The sequence below is a fragment of the Rhinolophus sinicus genome, linkage group LG02, assembly GCF_036562045.2.
Source record: "Rhinolophus sinicus isolate RSC01 linkage group LG02, ASM3656204v1, whole genome shotgun sequence".
Lineage (NCBI taxonomy): Eukaryota > Metazoa > Chordata > Mammalia > Chiroptera > Rhinolophidae > Rhinolophus > Rhinolophus sinicus.
Window position 1 is genome coordinate 129,860,206 of NC_133752.1, and position 26,117 is coordinate 129,886,322.

At 42.8% G+C, this 26,117-nt stretch overlaps 2 protein-coding genes across 4 annotated transcripts; both read left to right on the forward strand.

Moving 5' to 3' along the window:
- The first annotated feature begins 35 nt into the window (after window positions 1-35).
- On the forward strand, window positions 36-18,460 carry LOC109460039 (cysteine and glycine-rich protein 2). Of its 3 annotated transcripts, none has more exons than XM_019755032.2 (6): window positions 36-177; window positions 10,733-10,845; window positions 12,954-13,122; window positions 16,454-16,583; window positions 17,218-17,311; window positions 18,152-18,460. In XM_019755032.2, exons 2-6 carry the CDS (start codon window positions 10,734-10,736, stop codon window positions 18,226-18,228), a joined length of 582 nt encoding a protein of 193 aa, XP_019610591.1. In that variant the 5' UTR covers window positions 36-177; window position 10,733; the 3' UTR covers window positions 18,229-18,460. The 3 variants fall into 3 exon arrangements, with proteins under 3 accessions (XP_019610591.1, XP_074181487.1, XP_074181486.1); XM_074325386.1 differs by lacking the exon at window positions 36-177 and adding an exon at window positions 6,591-6,594; XM_074325385.1 differs by lacking the exon at window positions 36-177 and adding an exon at window positions 7,178-7,213.
- Window positions 18,461-19,710: 1,250 nt separating this feature from the next.
- LOC141570016 (cysteine and glycine-rich protein 2-like) lies at window positions 19,711-23,486 on the forward strand (the record flags this gene model as incomplete). The annotated part of the gene is made up of 3 exons (XM_074324875.1): window positions 19,711-19,892; window positions 22,199-22,344; window positions 23,180-23,486. Coding segments are annotated over 3 exons (405 nt in total), but the record flags the coding sequence as incomplete, so codon positions are not given.
- Window positions 23,487-26,117: the final 2,631 nt, after the last annotated feature.

Below are 26,117 nucleotides of genomic sequence, written 5' to 3' on the forward strand. Positions count from 1 at the left end.
GCGCGGGGGGAGGGGGTACGACAGGGTGGGGGCGGGGCTCGCGCAGGCCACGCCCACCCGGGGCTCTTTTTAAGGTGCCGGCACTGTCCCGGCCCCGGCTCCCGGACTCACAGCGCGCTCCGTCCGAGTCGGCTTCGCTAGCTCTGCTGGCGGTGCTTGGTCCTGCCTGGGATTCGAGTGAGTAGCGGCGCTGGGGGTGTCTCCGCCAACCCCGTGGGAGGGAAGGTCCCCACAATCTCCCAGGAGCTTCAGGCCACCCTGCTGGCGCCCCCAACATCTCCCCTGACATCCCGATCACCGACCCTATGTCAGCCTCCAGCCTCTTCAGCCCTGCTCCCCGGTTCGCCCCCACTCCCGGGACTCCGCCTAGCTGCCCGGCTCCCCGCGGCCGCCCCGGCTTTGTCTTCGGATCCTGGGCCCGCGGGACAGATAAATAATTGTGCGTGACCTCCACACCAGTTGTTGAAATCCTACGGGTTTTCTGGGAGGGAGGCGGGGTCGAGAGTTTCGCGTGGCTGCTATTTCTCCTTTTAGTAGCCTTGGGCCCCCTCCTCCAGAGGCCGGTTCCCTCTCCGCGGAGGGGAGGGCGGGATCCGAGTCTCCAGGTCTCCTCTGCCCGGAGTGTGGTCCGCGCTGAGGGCGACCTTCCCAGTGGCGGGTTCGGAGCCCTGGGGGGAGGTGGCGGCTCCTACAGCCCGCACACCTCAGAATCCTTCCCCTGCTGCTGTAGAGAGCTCCTGGCATCCCCATTGTTTGGTGGTCTCTGCCCACCAAGCACCGAACCTTAAATGTTGAAGCAGTGAAACGTCAGGTCGATCACTCTCCCAGCTTTTTCCGGAACTTTCTACTATTCAGCTACAAATGAGGGAAGCAGGAATGCTTGGTTGTGAAATCCTGCAACAGGTCCTGAAAATCACACCGTGGGTTCCTAAGCTCCACGTAGGCAACCGCAGTGGGAGGGAGGGTTTCTAAGTCGCGAGGCACCCACCTCAGCCCCTCCACACTAGGACGTTTGTTTAAATGGTTACCCAAAATGTTTAACCTGTTTTATTTGCAGTCTGCAGACCAAGCACATTTTCATTGTACAAATGCCTTTTATTTGGGGTAATTTTTATACTCAGTAAGAATGGTCTTAACTTTTCTGATTAACCTGTTTTAAAGCGCTACCTTTAAAACGCCAACAATTCAAGTAGGACAACCAGAAAATTGGCTAATGTGACGCAAATTTTTCAGGAAAGAGATGGGCAATAGATTCTAAAAGGGTGAATTTCACGTAATATCGAAACTGCATCGCAAACTAGAATCAATTTTATCAAATCCTCCATGGTCTCCCCCCATTGTCTTCTTGGTCATTACTCTTTTGGGTTGATTGCCACTGATACGTTATCAGTAGTTCTCAAGGTTCTTTTTACTCTGTATTCTAGTTTCTTTTGCTCTGTCAGAGTGAAATTGGGTAGAGACAGGATCTGCGTCCCATGAATCCTTGCTTGCATGGTGCCTTAAATATTGTTGGGCCAGAGCCTACATTGGTTAATTGAATGAATGAAGGAATGAGTGAGGTTGCATTTGAAGTGAACAAAGATTACATTGGACTCAAGCAATATATACACATTTGATCTCAGATTTCTATCATGTTTTTAATGGATTCCTCCAAATGTATTTAACAAATATTGACATTGGTATCTGCTAAATACTGTGCTGAAAGCAGTACTCATTGGAGTTCTGTCCTGATTAAATTGGCAAATCATGGCATGGTGAGAAGGGAAGGACTGAAGCCAGTTGGGTCCAAATTCACATCTCAGCTCCAGCACACTTGGTTTGATGACCTTGGGCAAGTTACTCTCTGACCTCAGTTACCTTATCTTGTAAACTAGGTATGATATCACAGACCTTGCAGAGTTGTCGTAAGGCATATATTGGTATATACAAAGGCCAGCCCAGCCTGGAGAGGTTCCTTGTAATTAGAGATTGTTCTGTGCTTTGCTCGGTTAGTGAAAGCCTCTTCCAGGAGAGCGGTGACTCAGACGACTCCTCAGATGGGAACTCTATCTCCTAAGGCTTACAGGAGGCCAGCTCTCTTCCCGTTGCAGATAGTCACGGGTTTCCTGGGGCACCTCATCATTTCCTGGGCTGGTATTTGCTGCATTATATTTGTGTTCTGTTGGGTGGGGATCCCTGGATTCCCTGGGGTCCGTGATCACCTACGTTAGTGTTCCTTAACTGTTTTTGTGTTGTGGACCTTCCTGGTCAAGCCTCTGGACCCCTTCTCAAAATGTTCCTAAGTGCATAAAGGAAACCATACGGTACCAAGTTCACTGATCCCTAGAATTTCCAGGGATCTGTGGACCCTTGGATTCCGAACCCTAATGTAGGGAACTTTTCTCAAACTGAATTGTGCAGGAGCTGGGCACAAGTTCTGATTATTAAAACTTTTAAGCATTGGTATAAGTCATAGAGGGAGAACCAATAAATGTATATTGTGAATCACTTGTAAAGGATATCATCAGGTTGTTTGCTTTTTTTCTTACCATCTCATTGTGCCAACAGTACTACTAATTGTCCTTGACTCATACCATGTGATACATTAGGGCCAAAGGACTTCTCAGTTCACTATAGGAAAAAGGGTTTCATGGTGGCTTCTCTCCCAAAAGAGAAAAGTGAAGAGAGAATTGAACCCCCATTCAGCACACGACAGTACAGGAAATACCCAATTTAAAAAGAACCTGTGCCAGAGACATAGAAGCCTGTACTGTATTTGTGTTGCTAGCAGTGGTTTAGTTTTAGTGAAATATCAGTCAAATAAACTCAGTGTAGCTCATTTGAATTTTATTGGTATTAATTTTTAAGCTGAATTGATAATTTTGTTTTGATTTTAGTTATAAGCCACTTACTATCTCTATGCCTCAGCTTCCCCACCCATAAAATGGGGATGATGAAAATGCCTACCTCAGTTTTTATGAGGATTAAATAAGTTACTATCAGTAAACTACTTAGCAAGCTTTATGTGATTAAATAATAATGTTACAATAAGTAAATAACAATGTAGCAATTATTTTTATGTATCATATGCAGGCAGTATTCTAAGTGCTTTACATATATTTAATCTCAGAACTGACTTATGATATAAATAAGCATATCTCCATTTTTAAAATGAGAAAACTACCAGATCAAATAACCAACCTAAGATCATTGGGCAAATAAACAGTAGTCTTGGCATGTAAATCTTGGTCTGACTCCATGTAAAAATCACACAAACATTGTTTGGATAATTAAATACCTTGTAGTTGACACCGATTGTGAATTGCTATGGCAGATGTTGGAGATCAGAGTGACTGAGTTTATAGCATAGTTGCATTCTAATTACAATATGTGATTTGGCAGGTAGTATCCAAATCGCTGTCAAGGATTTTGCTGTAATCCAAGTGGAAGATGTGAGTGGTAGCAGGATACAGAATTAGTAATTAATGGTGAGGCTGGGGTGAACACAGGAGAGCTTACTAGGTGGAAGGGAGGTTTCCCTCTGGAATGAGGATAGTTTAGGTTAGAGAGGAGTGGTAGAGAGCATTTCGGTTGAAAGTAAGTTTGGGTGTGAGATTGGCACATAGAGCACACTTACTACCTACTAGTCGGATGGATGAAGACTGGGCAAAAGGGCGGGTGTTCCTGTATGCAAGTAATTTGGTAACTCAGAGACTGATAATTCTCAGGTGACTTAAATGGTCTCAACCCTTAAATCAGATACGGAAGTTTTGGGAACAGCTTGTGGATCTGGAGTCAAATATTCGTGTGGGTTGAGCCTGGATTTGCTTTGGAGGTCAGTGACCTTAGCAGGTCACCTAATGACTGAATTTTTGGTAGCCATTCAGACCCAGTAGCGCTCCTGAAGGAAAAGGAAACCAACATTTGTGGAGCACAGACTCTTTGCCAGGTACTTTACGAACATTAGCTCATTAGATCCTTACAACCACGCTATGAGAGAGTTCTCGTTCATTTCCAAGTTATAGCTAAACAAGTGGAGGCTCAGAGGTGAAGGAGCTTGGCCAAGATCACAGAGCTGATAACTGACTTTTAAACGTTGTCTGTCTGATTCTAAGTTCCATGCTCTTTCTCGTCTACCAGGAATGTCTTCGAGGTAGCATAGGTAGTGCAATTTCCACGGCAGACATTAGTTAACCACAATAATCTTTCATGTGGAACCTTGATTGAACTTCAGAATCTTTGTCAACATAGTTCCAGGAACCCACTATCAGTGGATCTACAAGATGAAATCGTTCTGCCATCGCTGTATAAGCAGACCATGCAGTCCTCTCTACACGCCTCTACGTCATTAGTGGTGTTGGACTACTGTTGTTTGTTTACATATTTCTACCACCACAGTAGAACTCCCACACAGAAACAGACACCTGTCTTTATAACCCTTTTATCCTCAGCTCCTAACCCAGGATATGGCTCATAAAAGGTTGAGTTACTACATTTATATGAGAGCTTCATAAACAGTAAAACATTGTACATTGTTTCTTAGCTGTCCTTACGCTAGAAAAATTACTTGAGATACAGAAAAGAAGTCAGGAGTGAGCTGGATGAGGGAGGGAGATAAGTCAGTTGCCCTGATGGGAGAGATTAGGGACTGTGGGGACAGAGCCCCAGAGAGTAGTTTCCAGGCTCTCAGCCTCACATAGACAGGTGCTGGCTCAGGTAGTAAATGGCCATCAACTGTGATTGCATGGCCATCAGCTGTGGCTAGTTGGCCGTCAGCTGTAACCAGTGAGCCATTGGCCACTAATATAACTGCTGTGGCTATGCTAGCGGAAAAATGGGGGCTAGCAAGAAGATGGTGGCTGAGCCTGCAAGCGGAGCAATGAGGGTTGAGAATTGTGTGGCTCCTGTTTCCTGTGTCTCTAACCCAGCCGCCAGCGAGACTATAGTGGTATGACTCCCCTACCTATGGCTCCGTGGGTGTTCCTTTTTGGCCTCACCATACCCTGCGTTCTCTTGTGGGGAGCGGGAGCAGAGAACCCACATGACACCTTGCACGACAGGGACACAAGAAGGAATGGGTGTATGAGATGGGCAAGGGAAGGTGAGTGTTGATAACAAAAATTGAACATTGCTAAATATTGATGATAAAGGCTACCAATAAGTGAGTGCCTATGTCATGTGGGGTGGCATGTGGAGTCTCTGGTCCCGCTCCCCACATAAGAATGCAGGACATGGTGAGGCCAAAAGGAACACCCACACAGCCATAGATAGGGAAGCCATACTAATACACTCTCGCTGGCGGCTGGGTTAGAAACACAGGAAGCAGGAGCCACAGAATCCACAACCTGCTGTTCACTTCTCTCTGCCAACCAACCTCACTTGCTAACTGCAATCCACTCTTGCTAGCTCAGGCACCATCTTCTTGCTAGCCCCCATTTTCCTACTAGCGTAGCCACAGCAGTTATATTAGTGGCCAATGTCTCACTGGTTACAGCTGACGGCCAACTAGCCACAACTGATGGCCATCCAATCACAGTTGATGGCCATTTACTACCTGAGCCAACACCTTTCCACGTGAGGCTGAGAGCCTGGAAACTGCACTCCTGGCTCTGTCCCCACAGCCTACTATAAACATTTTCTCATCTCATTTTCTTAACAACTTTATAAGAAAAGTACTGTTATCTTCATTGTACATATGAGGGAGATGAGATTCTGTTGACTCCAGAATCCATGCTCTTAATTCACTCTTAGCCTGAGCTGTCTTATAGGCCAGCTTGACTATTTGGCTTTGGTAGAAGGAGCGAAATGGAACATTGAATCCATCCTAAGCAGGTATCTAGACTAAGCAAGTGGTATGGGTAGCAGAAGGAAAAAAAAATTAGAATGGGCATTGAGTGAAGCTTAATTTCCAATTAATGACAGCTCTCAAACTCTGGCCTTGTTAAAAATCACTCCAATTGGAGACAATGCTACTAACCTACATATTCATTAATAAGTGACCCCTCTGGATGGGTGGGGCTCACGATAAAACTGGTTTATAATAAATTCTCCCTTTCGGGACATTGGATTATAACCAGGTTCTAGTGTAATAAGAAAGCCCAGTATGCAGTAATAAAATGCCAAAGCTTCTGGAAGCACTTAGCATCTGGGATTAGAGACGGATTCACTCCAAACCTTTGGTATTAGAATGAATCATTTAAACTGCAAGTCGCGACATGTAGACTCAAAATCATGGATTCAAGTCATTGAGATTCTAAAATAAAACAGTGACTGCAGCACAGGTGGTATGAGAATGATTCATGCGCTCATTTTGCGGCTCGTTGATTATCTAGAGAATGAGGTAAGTTTACCACAAGGTGACTCAGAGTTAGACGATAGTAATTTTCTTGTAAGTATAGGTCTTACGCAGTTGGGGTGGTGTCTTTGACTAGGGAGAAGCCGCAAAGAGAAATTTGGCACGTAGGTGTTCAGATGTAAACCAGCCTTTTAATCTAACGCAATGGATACAGCCTCGTGCTGGAACTCTTTCAGACATCGAACACCAAAGATCAAGACTGAGAAGGAATAAGCCTGGGTTTGGCCCCTTTTGCGAGATGTGTGTAAAGTGGGATTCGATTACTCCTCTTACCATTCTGTAAATTAATGCACGGGATTGGGGAGAAGCATGCAGCCCAGACTGCTCAGTGCGAACCCAGTCTGCTGTGATTAATGTCAGCTGTTGGGAAGTTGTACAGCCAAATGCGTGTATGAAAAATGAAGCTTTGGGCTTTTTTTTTTGCATAGCAATGCCAAGAGTGACAGAAATAGAAGCTCATCACACTTTCCCCTGCCAAACGCAGGAAATGTCCATAGGAGTTCACCCTAAAAGTATAATTTTGAACTTCATTTCTTATTCACAAGTGGAACTATCATTATACGTGCAATGTGTTTCAATGTCCCAAGAAAAGAAGGTTTATGAGTGACTAATCAGATAAGTTTTTTCTTGACCCTCTTTGTTGCTCTGAGCTTTGCACCATAGGTGCTAGTCAATGGGTTTTCCTCCTGGAATACTGACAGCAGGGTTGGCAGTGGGAGATGCCCCCTCCATCTTCAAGCTAAGTGACCGGATGTCTGCCAAGGCATTTGTTTACCTTGTTTTTTCTTCACAATATCTAAGAGGTAGAGAGAGCTTCCTTTCCCTATTTTATAGGTGAGAAGTACAGAGAAGACCAAGGTTGTACAACCATTGTAATAGGCGAGTTAACCCAGGTCTATCTAAACCAATCAATCAACTCTCTCCCTCCCTTCCTCCTCCTTTCCATTGTGAAATATTTCAGACACACAAAACAGGGAATATAAGGAACACTCAACTACCCACTATCCCGCTTAAAACATAAGACACAAATCCAGCTGAAGCTTTCTGAGGATGCTCTTTCTATTACGCCATTTGCCGGGACCGCAGAGAGGGTCATTCATAAAGCCTTAGGAAAGCTTTTAAACTGAATGGAACTTTTAAAAAGTTAATGACTTAGAAATTTTACTTAGAATCCAAAAATGTGACAAAGAGAAGTAGGACAGTGCTACCTTTGTCTTGAGAAGCGTTAGATCGAATTGGGAATTGTACTAACAGGTCGAAAAGGGAAAGATTCCATAAAACAATAGAAATGAAGTAGTTTGAAACGTGCCAAGTACTCTGATGGGGTGGGGAATGCAGAGATGCGGTCCCCTCCCCCGAGGGGAAGAAACTTGTAACACAGTAAGCTGAGTGATGTACACAGACCTTTGATAGGTATTTCCTGAAAAGGGGACGCATTCACATCTGGCTGGGGTCGGTGTACAATAGAAATTAAACTAGACTTACAAGAAGTAAATTTAAGTAACCTTGAGTTACATAGAGAAAGGGCAGATACTCTCTTTTAAAAAGTCCAAGCTGCTCGTTCAATAGAGAATAACGAAGTGATAAGTTGTGTGTTTTTTTTAAATGTATTTTTAAATGTCATTCAGAGACAGCGTAAGTCTTGATAGAAATCTGATGCCTTATTGGTGATTGCTCCGAAGTAAATATGTGTGAAAATGTAAGCTACCAGGTTGATATTAAGCAGTATATTTTCGGATATGATGAAAAATGCCTAAACAATAACAAAATATTTTAAAAGCCAGCTGGGCTACTAATTCTTGGAATCCAGTTTTAAGTAATTGTAATGTCATTACCTGCACGCCTGGATTCAGTTTTTGGTTTCCTTGGGAATCAGGAGGGTACTTCCAGCAGATGTCTGTTGCATACATCAGCGTTCGCTCCAGATCACGGGTAACTCGGAGCCATGGGGCACAATCAGTATCACTAAACGCACTCCCAACTCAAGCCGTGCAGGCTGCTGGAGCCAAGGCTTTGTGTCAGGTTTTACAGTCAGGCTCAGGTTTCACTGTGGATTTGAACAATGGAGCACCTGTCTCCAGGGAAGGGAATAAGAGATTTATGCAACTACTAAAGGAAAGCTTGCAAATACATTCTGTTGTTGCTAGACACGGATATTGTGTGGATGCCTTCACAGTAGCCTGGTAACACTTGTGAACCCTTGGAATTACTTTGTTCCAGTCTGAATAAGGGAAGTAGGCTTCTTGCAAGTTGAAACTGATAGGTTAGTGATAACTAGTCATGTCAGTTAGGTCTCTGTGCGTGTATGTGTGTGTGATTGTTGTTGTTTGTTTCCAGAAACAGGAGCTCCCTTTCCAAATGACTTAAAAAGGGGATTTACTGGCTCACATAGATGAGTGTAGGATAAGATGAGGCACAACTAAAAATGTCTACACCTCGTCTTTCCATCTTTCTGTTTCCCGCTGTGCTGGCTTCATTCCTAGGTCCTCATGGTGGCTAAGACAGCTGCTAGCAACTCCATCCTCCATTCCCATAGTTCTAAACCAAAGCCCCGGGTTTAACCTCCATTGAACTGGCTTGGGGCTCGTGCCTGTTCCCAGCCCAGTCACTCTGGTCGGCCCAGAATGCAGTGTGAACTGGTTGCCATGACTGCGTCACGCCCAGCCCTGGAGTTGAAGGTAGAGTCAATCCCGTTTAAACCAATGCTTTTCAAACTGTCTGTGGTAAAGGACCATTTTCTGTGCTAATTTCCAAGTACAGATTGGTTCTCTGACTCTACACTCTTCAACCAGAGGAGTTCATTGGTCATGCTCTTGATTGTTGTGGCATAAAATTGTATAAAAGTTTCTAAATGCTTACCTGACTTTTATCTTGAATTGGTAATAAGCGTGGTGGACCACCCCCAGGAGACCACCTTTATTAATACTATGTACCTCTCTAAACCACATGGACCGAGAAAGAGATGGTTGCTTCCCTAAAGAAAACCTGGGAAAGCGTTAACCAGAAGAGGGACAAGAGAATGACCGCTGTGTGCCAGAAAGATGCCCAACATAGTGATTCACTCTATGACTCTTTCTTCCGGAAAGGTCTCATTCCATGTTCAGGAAGTCGTTGGGTTCTGGAAGCCTTAGTGATGTACAATGGGAACTTACTATCCTCCTGTTTAAGGATTGAAGATTCCTCAGTTTTAGCTTAGCAGCCCTCCTTTTCCCTTCTCTTTCTAGCCAGCTTTGAGTTAGTGAGGAGGTCTCAGCTTTCTTAACCAGCTATTTCCTAGAAAGGCAAACCACTCATCCGAGGAGGTGTCACAGGCAGGGGCTGCAAATACCACTCACAGAAGGGAAGCCTGAAAATGATGGTGGGGTAAAAAGGAATTCTTCTGCTGTGTTTTTACATTCCACTCAGGGCAGGGCAGACGGGACACACTGCCCTTGCTGGAGAGCCTCCTGTTCCACCAAGGGCACTTGAGTCCGTGGGCCATTCTGACCTAAGTATTTAAACTGGGTCCAGGCAGACCAACTCGTTGAGGAGATTAGAACATGTTGTCTGTACCTCACAGCAAGATGGCCGGGGATTTCAACTTCCAGCTGCCCCACTGCTCAGAGGTCATTCTGACACACTCCACAAACAAGTCACTTTGCCGGGAATGGTTCTTAGTAGCATGTTCTGTATGGACTGACAGCCCCGTCCAAGAGGGAAAGCCAACTGCTGGCTGGATGAGAGGACCCTGGGGTTAGTGAAGCACAGAAACCATCTGGATGGGTGTTTGTTGTGGTTACAGTGAGGCTCCATGCGTGCAGGCGTGCTAGTCACAGATACTATTTATGCTATAATCTCACATAAGTAGGCAAATATAAAACTTGTTCTTACAGAGCAATGCAACACGTTTTACCTCCCTAGGAAGTGTGTCCTAGTTTGTGTATGCTCAATGGTAAGAACTGGGTGGTGGTAACAATAAATTCAACGTAATAAAAATCTCCACCCAAGTGTGAGTTCTTCAGCTGAGTCTTGTTAGGCCGTTCGTTTTACCTGGGGGTGGGTGTGGGGCTGTTTTTGCTTTTCCGCTCTCCACTCTCCTCTCCTAACTCCTGTGCATTCTAGTGGCGTAGTTTGTTTTGTGGCTGGTAACCTGTACCGTTGTACTGAATGTAGGTCCTTTGTCCTGTAGGGAAAAAAAACTTGAGCATGAAAGCCAGAGTTTCCTCACGAGAGACCTGTAATTTAGGAGAGGAGATGAGGTTATTTTGGAGGAACGCAGGCCTTTTAAATGTGTGGGTAGAGTGGTTCATGAAGAAACAAAATCTGCAGCTGTCCCCTGGGTGTAAGCAGCGCTGGGGGAAGCCTGGAAGACATATCGAAGGCAATGGGGACATTCTCATGAGTACTTCATTCCTTCAGAATGCCCGTCTGGGGAGGTGGAAACAAGTGCGGGGCCTGCGGGAGGACCGTGTACCATGCAGAAGAGGTGCAGTGTGATGGGAGAAGCTTCCACCGCTGCTGCTTCCTGTGCAGTAAGTATCTCCCAGTGCTCGGCCGGTGACAGAACTTACGTGTAAGGAGTTTCCATTTACTTATTTAAGGAAAAAATGATGGTTTTTGTTAATGAAGATGATTTTAGAAGCACAAATGGTTTTTACTTGTCTGTTATCCTAGACATTGTAAGTGCTCAGCGTAGCAAGGGCAGCCGGGTGACCCAAGACACTTGGCCTTCTGTGTCCCCATAGCTCTTAGCCTCCGTTTGGCATTTACTTTATTTATTATCACGCGTGTCTCCCCTGCCTCATCCACTGAGAGCTCAGTGCCGTCTGTAGTCTGGCACCCAGCAGTTTCTGGCTTGTGGTGTGGATGGGCTTGGCTCTGATTTCTGTGACAGGATGGTTCCCCATCCACCCCAGCTTTCTCCTCCTGGCTGGGCTCCTCTTTGAAACTGTCTTGCTTGTTTCTCGGCACATTTTTAGTTCAAATTCAGAAGTCTAGAAGCTCAATTTCTCTAGAAGCTCAAATTCTGTCTTCTCTGGTAGTGACTCTTCAGAGTTGTTTCTGGTTATTGATATCCTAAGTTTGAGGGAAAGGAATTTAGGCTATGAAAATCCCATTGAGGCAAGTTGGGAACTACGATTGTTCATAGATGGAAAATTCATCAGAGGGTCTGACACAGACGGGAAATAGGACATAAAACAACACATGCCTATATGCTCGGAAGACAGTAAATACCTGATAATGAGAGAAACAGAACACGAGAAAAGCCCCCTCACCCCTGCAAATTTCCTCTAATGACAACGAAGTCTTCAGTTTTAAAACAGGAGAGTAGCCACTTCAGAAGGGTCTTCATTAATCATCTTCTGATTCAAATGACAAAATTTTCTTTAATGAAGGTTTTGTTATGAAGAACCCACCCATACATGCAGTTATTTGCTATATCTATAGTTCTGTACAGTGAAAGTTAGCTAGAAACTGCCAAGGTTAAAAATAAATTTGGTTACACGATGAAATAATATTCAGAAAAAAATTCTGCAACTGCTTCACAGAGAACTAGTAAGAGACAACAGCAAATCACAGCTACAAAGAATAAAAATACAACATATGAATGTTTGCTATGTATGCCTTCCATGATAGCTACCATTTCTCAGATTTGGTTTAACACTTTCTTCTAAGTTATTATTATTATTATTATTTTGAGGAATCTATTTTTTCAGTAGGTTTGTCCCCAAGAGTATGTGAACACAGAGCAAATGCAAATACTTTAGAAATTGTTCTTAAGTTTCATCTAGGTGGGGGTAAAATCCCTTTTGCTACCACTCTAATCTTGGATTTCCAGCTGCCTGATTGTGCTACTAATGAGCTCCCTCACAATTTCTTTTATTCTCAAGCTTAATTGAAGTTTTAGAGAGTGAAATAATGTCTGGATAAAACATGATGCCATTTGGCAATTTTATGAAGTGGGCTACGTGGAGATGTCCTGTGGTAAGAAATCCATCAAGAAAGAATGTGTTCTCCTTTGGGACGAAGGGAAAACAAAGCAGACTTTAAACCACTTGATGATTTTCAGACATACTTATCACTCCTGGAGAAGCTGGTGGCGAGATGAAAGAATAATAGTTTTTCTCTTCTAAGACTAGTGATGAAAACTAGAATTCTGGTTTCAAAATGCATGGGTACTTTTGGGGAGATGGGGCTACAGAGACAACTCTCCCAAGGCACTCAGCCACCCTTTTCTTAGGTTGTGACAACAATATTTGGTATGAGGAGGCTGAGAAGATTTGAGTGTTGTGAGTTTGGGAGCAAAGTGTTAGTTTTGTTCCTTTTGTGTGTAATTACAGCCATCTCAAACTTCTCTCCCTCCTGCCAGAGGCAAATCATATTGAAAAGTCTGAGACTTCAGGATGTTAAAATTCTGCTATATTTCTGAAACAACTGTCATATCCGTGGAGGAAGGTAAATAGTTGTCAAATGTAGCTGACCAGTCCAGACGCTGTCTCATGGCTTTTGGGAAACCGCAGAATAAACTAGGCACTGGAGACAGCGTGTGCCTTTACTATTTGTAGACCATGTGCCACCACGGTTCTCAGGAAAATGGTATCTTTGCCTCGTTTTTAAATTCTAACTATTTCCCCCTCAGTGGTTTGCAGGAAAAATTTAGATAGCACCACTGTGGCAATTCATGATGAAGAGATCTACTGCAAATCCTGCTACGGAAAGAAATATGGGCCAAAAGGGTACGGTTATGGCCAGGGCGCTGGCACGCTCAACATGGACCGGGGTGAGAGGCTGGGCATCAAGCCCGAGAGGTGAGTTAGGACCGTATCTGTCACCTTCAGAAATGACTTATAACAGTTTATGTTGCTTGGTGAACAGGAATCTGGGAGTTTTCAGATTTTTAGCTGAAATTAAATAAACTAAAAGACTCAGATTTTCTGGTGTAAACTAGTGACTATTCTTTAAGCTCAAAATATTGACAGTTTTGGACCTAACAAAGTGAGTTTGCCAGTGATTTCTAGTCCTGGTTTGAGAGCGTTCCAAGGTATAACAAGCAGTCATGATGTTCTCAAAATTAAGTGGCTTAAACTTACTTCCATTTCCCAGCACTTTGGAGACCAGATGTCATGAAGTCAAATGACAAAGTAATGTGGTATCTGAATCATGAAATGCATTTCTCATGTGCAACTAAGTGATCAGCGAAAATTCCTCAGTCATTCCTTTCATGTAAGAATAGTTCCTCATCAGGAAATTACTTTTCTCTAACTTAAAATTACTTAAAAATTGAATTTTCCCCCATTTTTGATTCTTTGAGACATTAGTGCTAAACTTGAAAGGATTCAATGCAAAAGCAGCAAAGTGCTAAGTCTGCTGAACTTCACTTAGTAGTTCATGATCAGACTACGTTATGTCTTCATTGGGAATTTCCTCTTAATTTCTGTTTTTGACCCAATAATTCCCTCATTTGAACTTCACATTTTTTCACATCCATTTTATATTGAAGAGGCCAAAACGGGTGTAATACTCCAGTAAGATGGCCTTCCCCTGGACGAGACCATTATCATGCCCTTTCTGTGGGCTGGGTACCATGTAGTATTAACATACATTAGCTCATGGAGACTTCACAATAACCCTACACAGTATGGTTTCCCATCTCACTCAAGAACAAATTGAGACGGTGAGAATTAAGTGATTTGCCCAAAGTCACACTGCTAGTTAATTGTAGAGCCCGGAACTTAAACCTAGTGTAACTCCAAAGCTTATGATCTTAAGCATGGTACATTATGGCATGACTGAAATAATAATTATTGATTGCCTATTGTCTGCCGAATATTTATGTTCGTTATATATAATCCTCAGTTACTCTGAGTTTAGGTACTTTGTGCTGATTTTATAGATAGGACCCTAAGGTTCAGGGTCCCACACAGATAAGTGGCAAAGCCAGGATTTGAACCTATGTCAATTTGGCTCCCAAACCTGTCCTCATTCCATTGCAGTGTGAACTACACTGAGGCCCACCATTCTCTCTTGTTTTTTTTTTCCACACTCGGGGTTTCTGAGCCATGGTGCCTTATTGTGACCAGTTGTGCAAGGGCCAACTCAGTCACTGCTGCATGCCATCACTGGCAGCAGCCAGCTCACCTTTGTCTTAGTTCAAGTTCATTGTTCTTGTTCGCTCTCCTTTTTCAAATGATTAAAATTCACTCATTTCTTAAGACTGTGTTGCCCTGAAAATAAGACCTAGCCAGACAATCAGCTCTAATATGTCTTTTGGAGCAAAAATTAATATAAGACCCGGTCTTATTTTAATATAAGACCGGGTCATATATAAATATATGATATAATATAATGATATGATATGATATAATATAAATATAACACCCAGTCTTATTTTACTATAAGACCTGGTCTTTATAATATAATACCCAGTCTTATATTAATTTTTGCACCAAAAGACGCATTAGAGTTGATTGTCAGGCTAGGTCTTATTTTCGGGGAAACACGGGATCTTATTTCAAACCTTTCAAAACATATATTTGTATACCCTCCCCCAAACAAAACCAAATTCATCCATGACCCCAAAAGTAGGGTTAGGGTTTGTGGCCATAGTTTTCAAGTCACAAAGACCAGTGGACCTTCCACTTTTCTCCTCCTTCAACACTAACGGGCAAGCCGTCGGTGCTGGCCTGTCTCAACCAGTGCCCTCGCCCCTTCCCCTCCTTAGCCTGGCCACAGGCTGCTTATCCTTCAGGAGCAGGTGTGGGGACGTCCTGTGCCAAGAAGCCATTCTTAATGACTAAACTCTGGGAGCACCTGTGGTCTGGACCACCCTTGTGGCACAGTTATGGGGACCAAGCCCTTTCCCAAGGATCTCCTGGAAAGGCACCCTGGATGGGCTGGAACATTGTCATTGAGGCTGACCTGCGTTTTTCAGTTCAGGCTCACCAATTTCCTGAGTCTCTAGCCCTTCAGCAGATTAACATTTCTCCAAGTGTTACCTCCACATGAGGTAACACTTATCCTTACACTACCAAGTTGTTAGAATGCGGGTGGGAGATAATGTGTATGACCTTATTAACATAATCAGTGACAGATTTGGAAATTTTTGTTGGGAAACTCCGAACTGGAAGTGTTGGATATCACTGTGACTAACTTTTAAAAATCACTTGTAACAGTAAGTATATAGAGTAGGTTGTGGAAACATTTTTTAAAAATATGCCTACACTAGGGACAGTTGGAAAAACCAATACTGTGAATTAGTACAGTGAACTGGAATTTGTTGCTTAGAATAAAATTTCCAGTGGCCACATCAAACACGGTTTAAAAAATGCTGTATAATTTTTTCCAGTAGGAAAAATTGATAATGAGCTACCATTTGCTGAGTGCCAACTGTTGTTGTGTCTCATCTACTCAACTAACTTACAAAGTTCTAGAAGGGCCTTTAAGTCTTCTGAAAGCCCAGAATGGTGTTCTGCCTAGTAGGTGGTGCACCTACATACTGAATAGTGACCTGTACTAGTGACAAAAATGCCACTCAATCCAGAGAGAAAGTAAAGATAAATAGATCACATAGTAATAGGTAAGTTTTCTAAAACATTTTCCCACAAAGTGGTATATTCACCCTTTCCCCTACTGAAGATATATTGCAAAATTAATTTGTAAAACATGCTTGACTTCCTTGATTGTAGACTATCTAAATCAACTGACCGCTATGCAAAAACTGCTGAAGTTAACACTGATTATTCAGTCTCATGTGAAGTAAAAAGCTAGATGTGATTCTCGTGGTACTAATATGACTCTGGGTTAAAATTAAGTGCTGTGATAGGTTTTTATAAAGCATAGCGTAATAGTTTGGTGGAGAGGCTAGCCCTGGGGATTAAATGAATTTTGATGATTTCAGATTTAGGACAGATATTTAACTTTGGGTCTTTTTGTAACAAGAATGCGCCCATAAATAGATTAAAGTAATAACTCTGGCTGGCACCTGGGATTAATTTCTTTCTTCCTCCCCTTCTGCTGGCCTGTGAAGGCCTCCAGCCATGAGACGGTAGAGCAGTAAGCCCCCGAGTTCCCTTATGCCTGCCTTGTGGACTTATAAGGGCTCATTGGAATAGCTAATTTTTTTTTTCTCCTTTCCACAAGTGTTCAACCTCACAGGCCTACAACAAATCCAAACACTTCTAAATTTGCTCAGAAATATGGAGGTGCTGAGAAGTGTTCCAGATGTGGGGATTCCGTTTATGCTGCCGAGAAGATAATTGGCGCAGGAAAGGTAGAGTGCTGTTTTTCATTAATGACAGTGAATGTCCACTCTCTGCTCTGTTTCTCCCTTTCACCCTCCACATCCCGCTCAGGCATTCTGTCTTATAAATAAATGCCTTGGATTAAATTTTTTCTTAATTGCATTTCCATGTGAATCATTACTCTTTTGAAGTGCTACCCTTATTTGACAAATCACATCTCTGTCTAAAAGAAAGTTGGTTTCATAGGAGGCGCTCCCAAAGGCTGTTAATTCAAAGGGCCAGGCTGTTAAAAAATTTGGACTCTGCAGGTTATTTAATGTAGTGGGGACAAAAGCCAGGACAGCTGGTGCTGATTTGGTGGGTGGATTTGGAAGTTACTTCCATGTCACCTGAGCTGTGGTGTTCTCGGCCGTAAGGAGATGGACTTTTCAAGGTCACACCAGGACTGTGAACAGGTCTCAGACTGCTCTTAGAAAAACGACCCTTAATGGTACAGCTTCTGAATGAAGTCAGAACTCAGCCCTTTTGTGGGTGACCAAGAATGTAGACACTGGGAGGTCAGGTCCACAGAAGTGGGGAGCTCACTTTGGGTTGACCTTCCTGAGCATCTAAATGGTGCTGTCGGAAACAAGCCTCTCAAACTTACGCATTTGTGTCTTCCAGCCCTGGCACAAAAACTGTTTCCGATGTGCCAAGTGTGGGAAGAGTCTGGAATCAACAACTCTGACTGAGAAAGAAGGTGAAATCTATTGTAAAGGTAAAATTAATATCAGTTATTGCTATCCATAGGAATATCCCGCCCTTGGTTAATGAGATGTCACCAGCATTAAAAAGAAAAGAACAAAGTAGTACTCTGAAAATGGGGGAAAGGAGGGATAGCGTCACTGGCTATTTGAAAATAAAAGATCTAGAGATGCTTACAGATGACAGAAAACCATACCCTGGTTCCCCAAAAATAAGACCTAGCTGGATAATCAGCTCTAGTGCATCTTTTGGAGCAAAAATTAATATAAAATCCAGTCTTATATTAAAATAAGACCAGGTCTTTAACACAATACATTACAATACAATATAAAATACCGGGTCTTATGTAAGACTGGGTCTTATATTAATTTTTGCTCCAAAAGACACATTAGAGCTGATGGTCCGGCTAGGTCTTATTTTCGGGGAAACACGGTAGAACAATCTTAAATGATACAATAAAGCTGCTGATCACTTAAAACTCCCTTACCAATAAAAACAAATAAAAACCCCATGACAAATAGTCTTTTCAACTTTAAGCAAAGCCTATGAGTATATGCCTTATATTTACAGTATATAAGGTAATAGACAAATATATAACTTGCCTGGCCTGATCTTCATGCTGGTAACTCTGGGACCATGAGCTGAACACCAAGGAGCCGGAATGCTCGGATGTGGCCCTCACAGCTAATGGCCCTCACATTTACTGCGTTGGCACATTTGACATCTTAAACAAGTTGAACTCTTTTTGGCGTTGCCAACAGTATGTGTTTTACTTTGTGGGGGTCTGTGGTTGCCTGGGTCTTAAGCAATGCTAGCAAGTGGACGTGCACTAACTCTCCCTTTTCTTTTGTAGGATGCTATGCGAAGAACTTTGGGCCCAAGGGATTTGGCTATGGCCAAGGCGCAGGGGCCCTGGTTCACGCTCAGTAATGGTGTCAACCCACAAGCCAGATCACACACTGAGGATCTCTACATAACCCAGGCACAGATAATCTAGCACTAAATTACTGTGAAATTCTGCCAGCACTTACGTACTGTATATTGCCCTGTACTTGGATAGGCTCGCTGACTAGTAGGAAGAGAGCACGGTATCCTTTTGCTTTATTCATCAGCATTTTCAAGAACCATTTTCTTTTACATTTGAAATAAATCTGCAGCTTGATTTGGGTGTTCAGTGTCTTGCAGTTAACCTTTTGGAAGAGCTACTGTGATTTCAGTTAGTGGACAATCCTGACCCGAGTTTTATTCGTTAAAGAGAGTCCATCCGGTTACCCAGCTGACTCACTAGGTTAATGTCTGCATTACAGCTGTTGGAAAAGATCTCTTTTAGATGGCACGTATGCCTCAAGAGTAAAGGTTACTAGGCAACAGGCCTCAGCGTTCAGACTCCTCAGAGCAGGCACCTCCTGAAGCGGGGTGGTTACTCCTCTCTCTGCAGCAGTTTCCTTAAACATGGCTCCTAGACAGCCTGCATTAGAATCACCGAAGTGGAATCTGTAGGGCCAAGGCCACGACCCTTCCAAAAGCTCCTCAGAAAGGCGCACTGACCTGGGGGGGCCGCACTGTGAAACAAAACACTTAAACATTCCTTTGATTTCTCTCTACCTAAAGATTATTACAAACCGCTGCCTAACGACAATGATAGAATCTGAGGCTCTAGGTGACTTTTTAGACTCCACTCTACTACTAAATCCTGGAAATGAGTGCTTTTCTCACACATTTTAATTCTGCATAAGTAGCAAGGAATGCGGCATTGACCTGGCACATTCAGCTGGCTCAGAGCAGAAAATGAGCATTAGACTACTTAAGGAGTGTTTTCATTATTTCCCCAGAAAATTTTAGTTCTTTACCAGAGACTCAATCCCATCTTTTATTTTTCCAGGGGCAGGGTGTGAAATCTGTCTGTGTTTCAGTAAAACTGAACCAGCCTGATCTGGGAACACATCTTAATCTTTTCCCAAACCTGTCTTCACATACTATATTGCTTATTTTGAAAAGCGAAAGGGAAGTGTGTTACACCAAAAAATAAAAAAGCACAAACGTAGTGGGAAGAAGCCGATTGAGGGTGTATATATACCTGGGGAAAGAACTCAGTTTTATTTACGTAATAGCCTTGAGCATTTCCCATGTTCTACAGGGCCTATCAGTTCCATTGTGGGAGAGGTGGGCCTTTTCCTTAAGCAGGCGGGGCAAGTTAATCGGCAATAAAGGAGATAATCATGGAAAAACTTCTAATATGTGGTGATTTTAAAAACATGTCCATAAATTCTCTGACATTCCCATCAAAAGACGGAGCCTAATTTCCTTTCCTTTCAATGAAGGCAACCTTGGTGACTGACTTTTAACTAACAGAATCTGATGGACCAGCCTAGGTTAAAAAAAGTATCTTTGCCTCGTTTTTAAATTCTAACTATTTCCCCCTCAGTGGTTTGCAGGAAAAATTTAGATAGCACCACTGTGGCAATTCATGATGAAGAGATCTACTGCAAATCCTGCTACGGAAAGAAATATGGGCCAAAAGGGTACGGTTATGGCCAGGGCGCTGGCACGCTCAACATGGACCGGGGTGAGAGGCTGGGCATCAAGCCCGAGAGGTGAGTTAGGACCGTATCTGTCACCTTCAGAAATGACTTATAACAGTTTATGTTGCTTGGTGAACAGGAATCTGGGAGTTTTCAGATTTTTAGCTGAAATTAAATAAACTAAAAGACTCAGATTTTCTGGTGTAAACTAGTGACTATTCTTTAAGCTCAAAATATTGACAGTTTTGGACCTAACAAAGTGAGTTTGCCAGTGATTTCTAGTCCTGGTTTGAGAGCGTTCCAAGGTATAACAAGCAGTCATGATGTTCTCAAAATTAAGTGGCTTAAACTTACTTCCATTTCCCAGCACTTTGGAGACGAGATGTCATGAAGTCAAATGACAAAGTAATGTGGTATCTGAATCATGAAATGCATTTCTCATGTGCAACTAAGTGATCAGCGAAAATTCCTCAGTCATTCCTTTCATGTAAGAATAGTTCCTCATCAGGAAATTACTTTTCTCTAACTTAAAATTACTTAAAAATTGAATTTTCCCCCATTTTTGATTCTTTGAGACATTAGTGCTAAACTTGAAAGGATTCAATGCAAAAGCAGCAAAGTGCTAAGTCTGCTGAACTTCACTTAGTAGTTCATGATCAGACTACGTTATGTCTTCATTGGGAATTTCCTCTTAATTTCTGTTTTTGACCCAATAATTCCCTCATTTGAACTTCACATTTTTTCACATCCATTTTATATTGAAGAGGCCAAAACGGGTGTAATACTCCAGTAAGATGGCCTTCCCCTGGACGAGACCATTATCATGCCCTTTCTGTGGGCTGGGTACCATGTAGTATTAACATACATTAGCTCATGGAGACTTCACAATAACCCTACACAGTATGGTTTCCCATCTCACTCAAGAACAAATTGAGACGGTGAGAATTAAGTGATTTGCCCAAAGTCACACTGCTAGTTAATTGTAGAGCCCGGAACTTAAACCTAGTGTAACTCCAAAGCTTATGATCTTAAGCATGGTACATTATGGCATGACTGAAATAATAATTATTGATTGCCTATTGTCTGCCGAATATTTATGTTCGTTATATATAATCCTCAGTTACTCTGAGTTTAGGTACTTTGTGCTGATTTTATAGATAGGACCCTAAGGTTCAGGGTCCCACACAGATAAGTGGCAAAGCCAGGATTTGAACCTATGTCAATTTGGCTCCCAAACCTGTCCTCATTCCATTGCAGTGTGAACTACACTGAGGCCCACCGTTCTCTCTTGTTTTTTTTTTTCCACACTCGGGGTTTCTGAGCCATGGTGCCTTATTGTGACCAGTTGTGCAAGGGCCAACTCAGTCACTGCTGCATGCCATCACTGGCAGCAGCCAGCTCACCTTTGTCTTAGTTCAAGTTCATTGTTCTTGTTCGCTCTCCTTTTTCAAATGATTAAAATTCACTCATTTCTTAAGACTGTGTTGCCCTGAAAATAAGACCTAGCCAGACAATCAGCTCTAATATGTCTTTTGGAGCAAAAATTAATATAAGACCCGGTCTTATTTTAGTATAAGACCGGGTCATATATAAATATATGATATAATGATATGATATGATATGATATAATATAAATATAACACCCAGTCTTATTTTACTATAAGACCTGGTCTTTATAATATAATACCCAGTCTTATATTAATTTTTGCACCAAAAGACGCATTAGAGTTGATTGTCAGGCTAGGTCTTATTTTCGGGGAAACACGGGATCTTATTTCAAACCTTTCAAAACATATATTTGTATACCCTCCCCCAAACAAAACCAAATTCATCCATGACCCCAAAAGTAGGGTTAGGGTTTGTGGCCATAGTTTTCAAGTCACAAAGACCAGTGGACCTTCCACTTTTCTCCTCCTTCAACACTAACGGGCAAGCCTTCGGTGCTGGCCTGTCTCAACCAGTGCCCTCGCCCCTTCCCCTCCTTAGCCTGGCCACAGGCTGCTTATCCTTCAGGAGCAGGTGTGGGGACGTCCTGTGCCAAGAAGCCGTTCTTAATGACTAAACTCTGGGAGCACCTGTGGTCTGGACCACCCTTGTGGCACAGTTATGGGGACCAAGCCCTTTCCCAAGGATCTCCTGGAGAGGCACCCTGGATGGGCTGGAACATTTTCATTGAGGCTGACCTGCGTTTTTCAGTTCAGGCTCACCAGGACTGTGAACAGGTCTCAGACTGCTCTTAGAAAAACGACCCTTAATGGTACAGCTTCTGAATGAAGTCAGAACTCAGCCCTTTTGTGGGTGACCAAGAATGTAGACACTGGGAGGTCAGGTCCACAGAAGTGGGGAGCTCACTTTGGGTTGACCTTCCTGAGCATCTAAATGGTGCTGTCGGAAACAAGCCTCTCAAACTTACGCATTTGTGTCTTCCAGCCCTGGCACAAAAACTGTTTCCGATGTGCCAAGTGTGGGAAGAGTCTGGAATCAACAACTCTGACTGAGAAAGAAGGTGAAATCTATTGTAAAGGTAAAATTAATATCAGTTATTGCTATCCATAGGAATATCCCCCTTGGTTAATGAGATGTCACCAGCATTAAAAAGAAAAGAACAAAGTAGTACTCTGAAAATGGGGAAAGGAGGGATAGCGTCACTGGCTATTTGAAAATAAAAGATCTAGAGATGCTTACAGATGACAGAAAACCATACCCTGGTTCCCCAAAAATAAGACCTAGCTGGATAATCAGCTCTAGTGCATCTTTTGGAGCAAAAATTAATATAAAATCCAGTCTTATATTAAAATAAGACCAGGTCTTTAACACAATACATTACAATACAATATAAAATACCGGGTCTTATGTAAGACTGAGTCTTATATTAATTTTTGCTCCAAAAGACACATTAGAGCTGATGGTCCGCTAGGTCTTATTTTCGGGAAACACGGTAGAACAATCTTAAATGATACAATAAAGCTGCTGATCACTTAAAACTCCCTTACCAATAAAAACAAATAAAAACCCCATGACAAATAGTCTTTTCAACTTTAAGCAAAGCCTATGAGTATATGCCTTATATTTACAGTATATAAGGTAATAGACAAATATATAACTTGCCTGGCCTGATCTTCATGCTGGTAACTCTGGGACCATGAGCTGAACACCAAGGAGCCGGAATGCTCGGATGTGGCCCTCACAGCTAATGGCCCTCACATTTACTGCGTTGGCACATTTGACATCTTAAATAAGTTGAACTCTTTTTGGCGTTGCCAACAGTATGTGTTTTACTTTGTGGGGGTCTGTGGTTGCCTGGGTCTTAAGCAATGCTAGCAAGTGGACGTGCACTAACTCTCCCTTTTCTTTTGTAGGATGCTATGCGAAGAACTTTGGGCCCAAGGGATTTGGCTATGGCCAAGGCGCAGGGGCCCTGGTTCACGCTCAGTAATGGTGTCAACCCACAAGCCAGATCACACACTGAGGATCTCTACATAACCCAGGCACAGATAATCTAGCACTAAATTACTGTGAAATTCTGCCAGCACTTACGTACTGTATATTGCCCTGTACTTGGACAGGCTCGCTGACTAGTAGGAAGAGAGCACGGTATCCTTTTGCTTTATTCATCAGCATTTTCAAGAACCATTTTCTTTTACATTTGAAATAAATCTGCAGCTTGATTTGGGTGTTCAGTGTCTTGCAGTTAACCTTTTGGAAGAGCTACTGTGATTTCAGTTAGTGGACAATCCTGACCCGAGTTTTATTCGTTAAAGAGAGTCCATCCGGTTACCCAGCTGACTCACTAGGTTAATGTCTGCATTACAGCTGTTGGAAAAGATCTCTTTTTAGATGGCACGTATGCCTCAAGAGTAAAGGTTACTAGGCAACAGGCCTCAGCGTTCAGACTCCTCAGAGCAGGCACCTCCTGAAGCGGGGTGGTTACTCCTCTCTCTGCAGCAGTTTCCTTAAACATGGCTCCTAGACAGCCTGCATTAGAATCACCGAAGTGGAATCTGTAGGGCCAAGGCCACGACCCTTCCAAAAGCTCCTCAGAAAGGCGCACTGACCTGGGGGGGCCGCACTGTGAAACAAAACACTTAAACATTCCTTTGATTTCTCTCTACCTAAAGATTATTACAAACCGCTGCCTAACGACAATGATAGAATCTGAGGCTCTAGGTGACTTTTTAGACTCCACTCTACTACTAAATCCTGGAAATGAGTGCTTTTCTCACACATTTTAATTCTGCATAAGTAGCAAGGAATGCGGCATTGACCTGGCACATTCAGCTGGCTCAGAGCAGAAAATGAGCATTAGACTACTTAAGGAGTGTTTTCATTATTTCCCCAGAAAATTTTAGTTCTTTACCAGAGACTCAATCCCATCTTTTATTTTTCCAGGGGCAGGGTGTGAAATCTGTCTGTGTTTCAGTAAAACTGAACCAGCCTGATCTGGGAACACATCTTAATCTTTTCCCAAACCTGTCTTCACATACTATATTGCTTATTTTGAAAAGCGAAAGGGAAGTGTGTTACACCAAAAAATAAAAAAGCACAAACGTAGTGGGAAGAAGCCGATTGAGGGTGTATATATACCTGGGGAAAGAACTCAGTTTTATTTACGTAATAGCCTTGAGCATTTCCCATGTGCTACAGGGCCTATCAGTTCCATTGTGGGAGAGGTGGGCCTTTTCCTTAAGCAGGCGGGGCAAGTTAGTCGGCAATAAAGGAGATAATCATGGAAAAACTTCTAATATGTGGTGATTTTAAAAACATGTCCATAAATTCTCTGACATTCCCATCAAAAGACGGAGCCTAATTTCCTTTCCTTTCAATGAAGGCAACCTTGGTGACTGACTTTTAACTAACAGAATCTGATGGACCAGCCTAGGTTAAAAAAAAGACAATACAGATTCTGCCTACCTTTCTCTTAGGATGCTTAGTCTTAGAACTCAGTCGCCATGCTCCGAGGAAGCCCAGACTGCACAGGCAAGCCACATGTGGTATTACAGCCATAGCCTCAGCTGAGATCTCCCCCAACAGCCTATATCAACCATCAGACAGACATGTGAGTGAGTGAACCTTCAATTATTCTAGTCCCCCGATTTTGAACCATCCCAGCCAACACCAAGTAGAGCAACATGAGCTATTCCTGTTGAGTCTTGACCAAATCGCAGAACTGAACAAAAATACCATTTTAAGCCACTAAATTTGGGGGCGGTTTGAGGCAGCAATAGATAACCAGAATGTTATATATATTAAACTGTTCCCCACACAGGGCCAACATTTCCCACACTTACTGTGCCTCCCATGTTGTATCAGAGATGCTAGTAGATGTCCTAGAGGAAAATACTCTGAAGTTGCCACGTGCCTGGTAATTTGAGATTTCTGCCTGATGAACAATTTAGACATCCATTCATAATTAAAATTATTCTTAATTTGGGAGCCATGGCAAAACAGCTACTCCAAAATTGTCAGGTTTCCAGTGGTTTCAGGAGTGAAGGGAATTTGGCTTTGGGCAGATGCTTCTGGGAGGAATTACTTTCATTTGGATGTAAATTGACAGGGTAGCCTCAAAGTAACCCAAATGTGATATTAAACTGCTGCATGGTAAATAAATACATATTTTTATTTCTAAAAACGACCCATTTGGGATATTTTCACCCCTTGTGATTTTGGTGTATTTATGGAGGACTGCTAGCAAGTCTAGTTCCAAATGCCTTCGATTGAGTGGAGGGAGTGCTGCAGCTGTCATCCCGCTGTCTACATTCCTGTAGATTCACAGTGTGCTCGAGCATGTTGAAGGCCTTGAGACCCTGTGGTTGGGGAGTCTGCTTTAATTTGAAAGACTTACACTAAATCAGTTGTCCATGGAACCAGTAACATCTTAAGGAATGCTGGGAAATGTTGGTCTGGACCACTGGTTCTCAAACTTTTTGATCTCAGGACCCCTTAACTTTCTTAAATTATTGAGGATGCCAAAGAGCTTTAGTTTATGAGTTGTATCTACCAATATTTTCTATATTAGAAATTAAACTAATTTAAATATATATACATACACACACACACACACTCTCAGACTTCTACTTATAGCCAAGTTGAACAGGGACTAGATTTATCCTCTCACTTGACATGAAAAAATAAGGTTTTTGTGACACTGGACAAGACAGGAGTTATGGGGAAAATGAGGTGTTTTAGGATGAGCAGTTTACTGCTCTGAGTTTCCACACTACAGCGCAAGGAGGGAGAACACAGGTGGGACTAGAAAGCACCCTGAGTTTAAGGAGATAAAGCTGCAAGTCCAGAGGG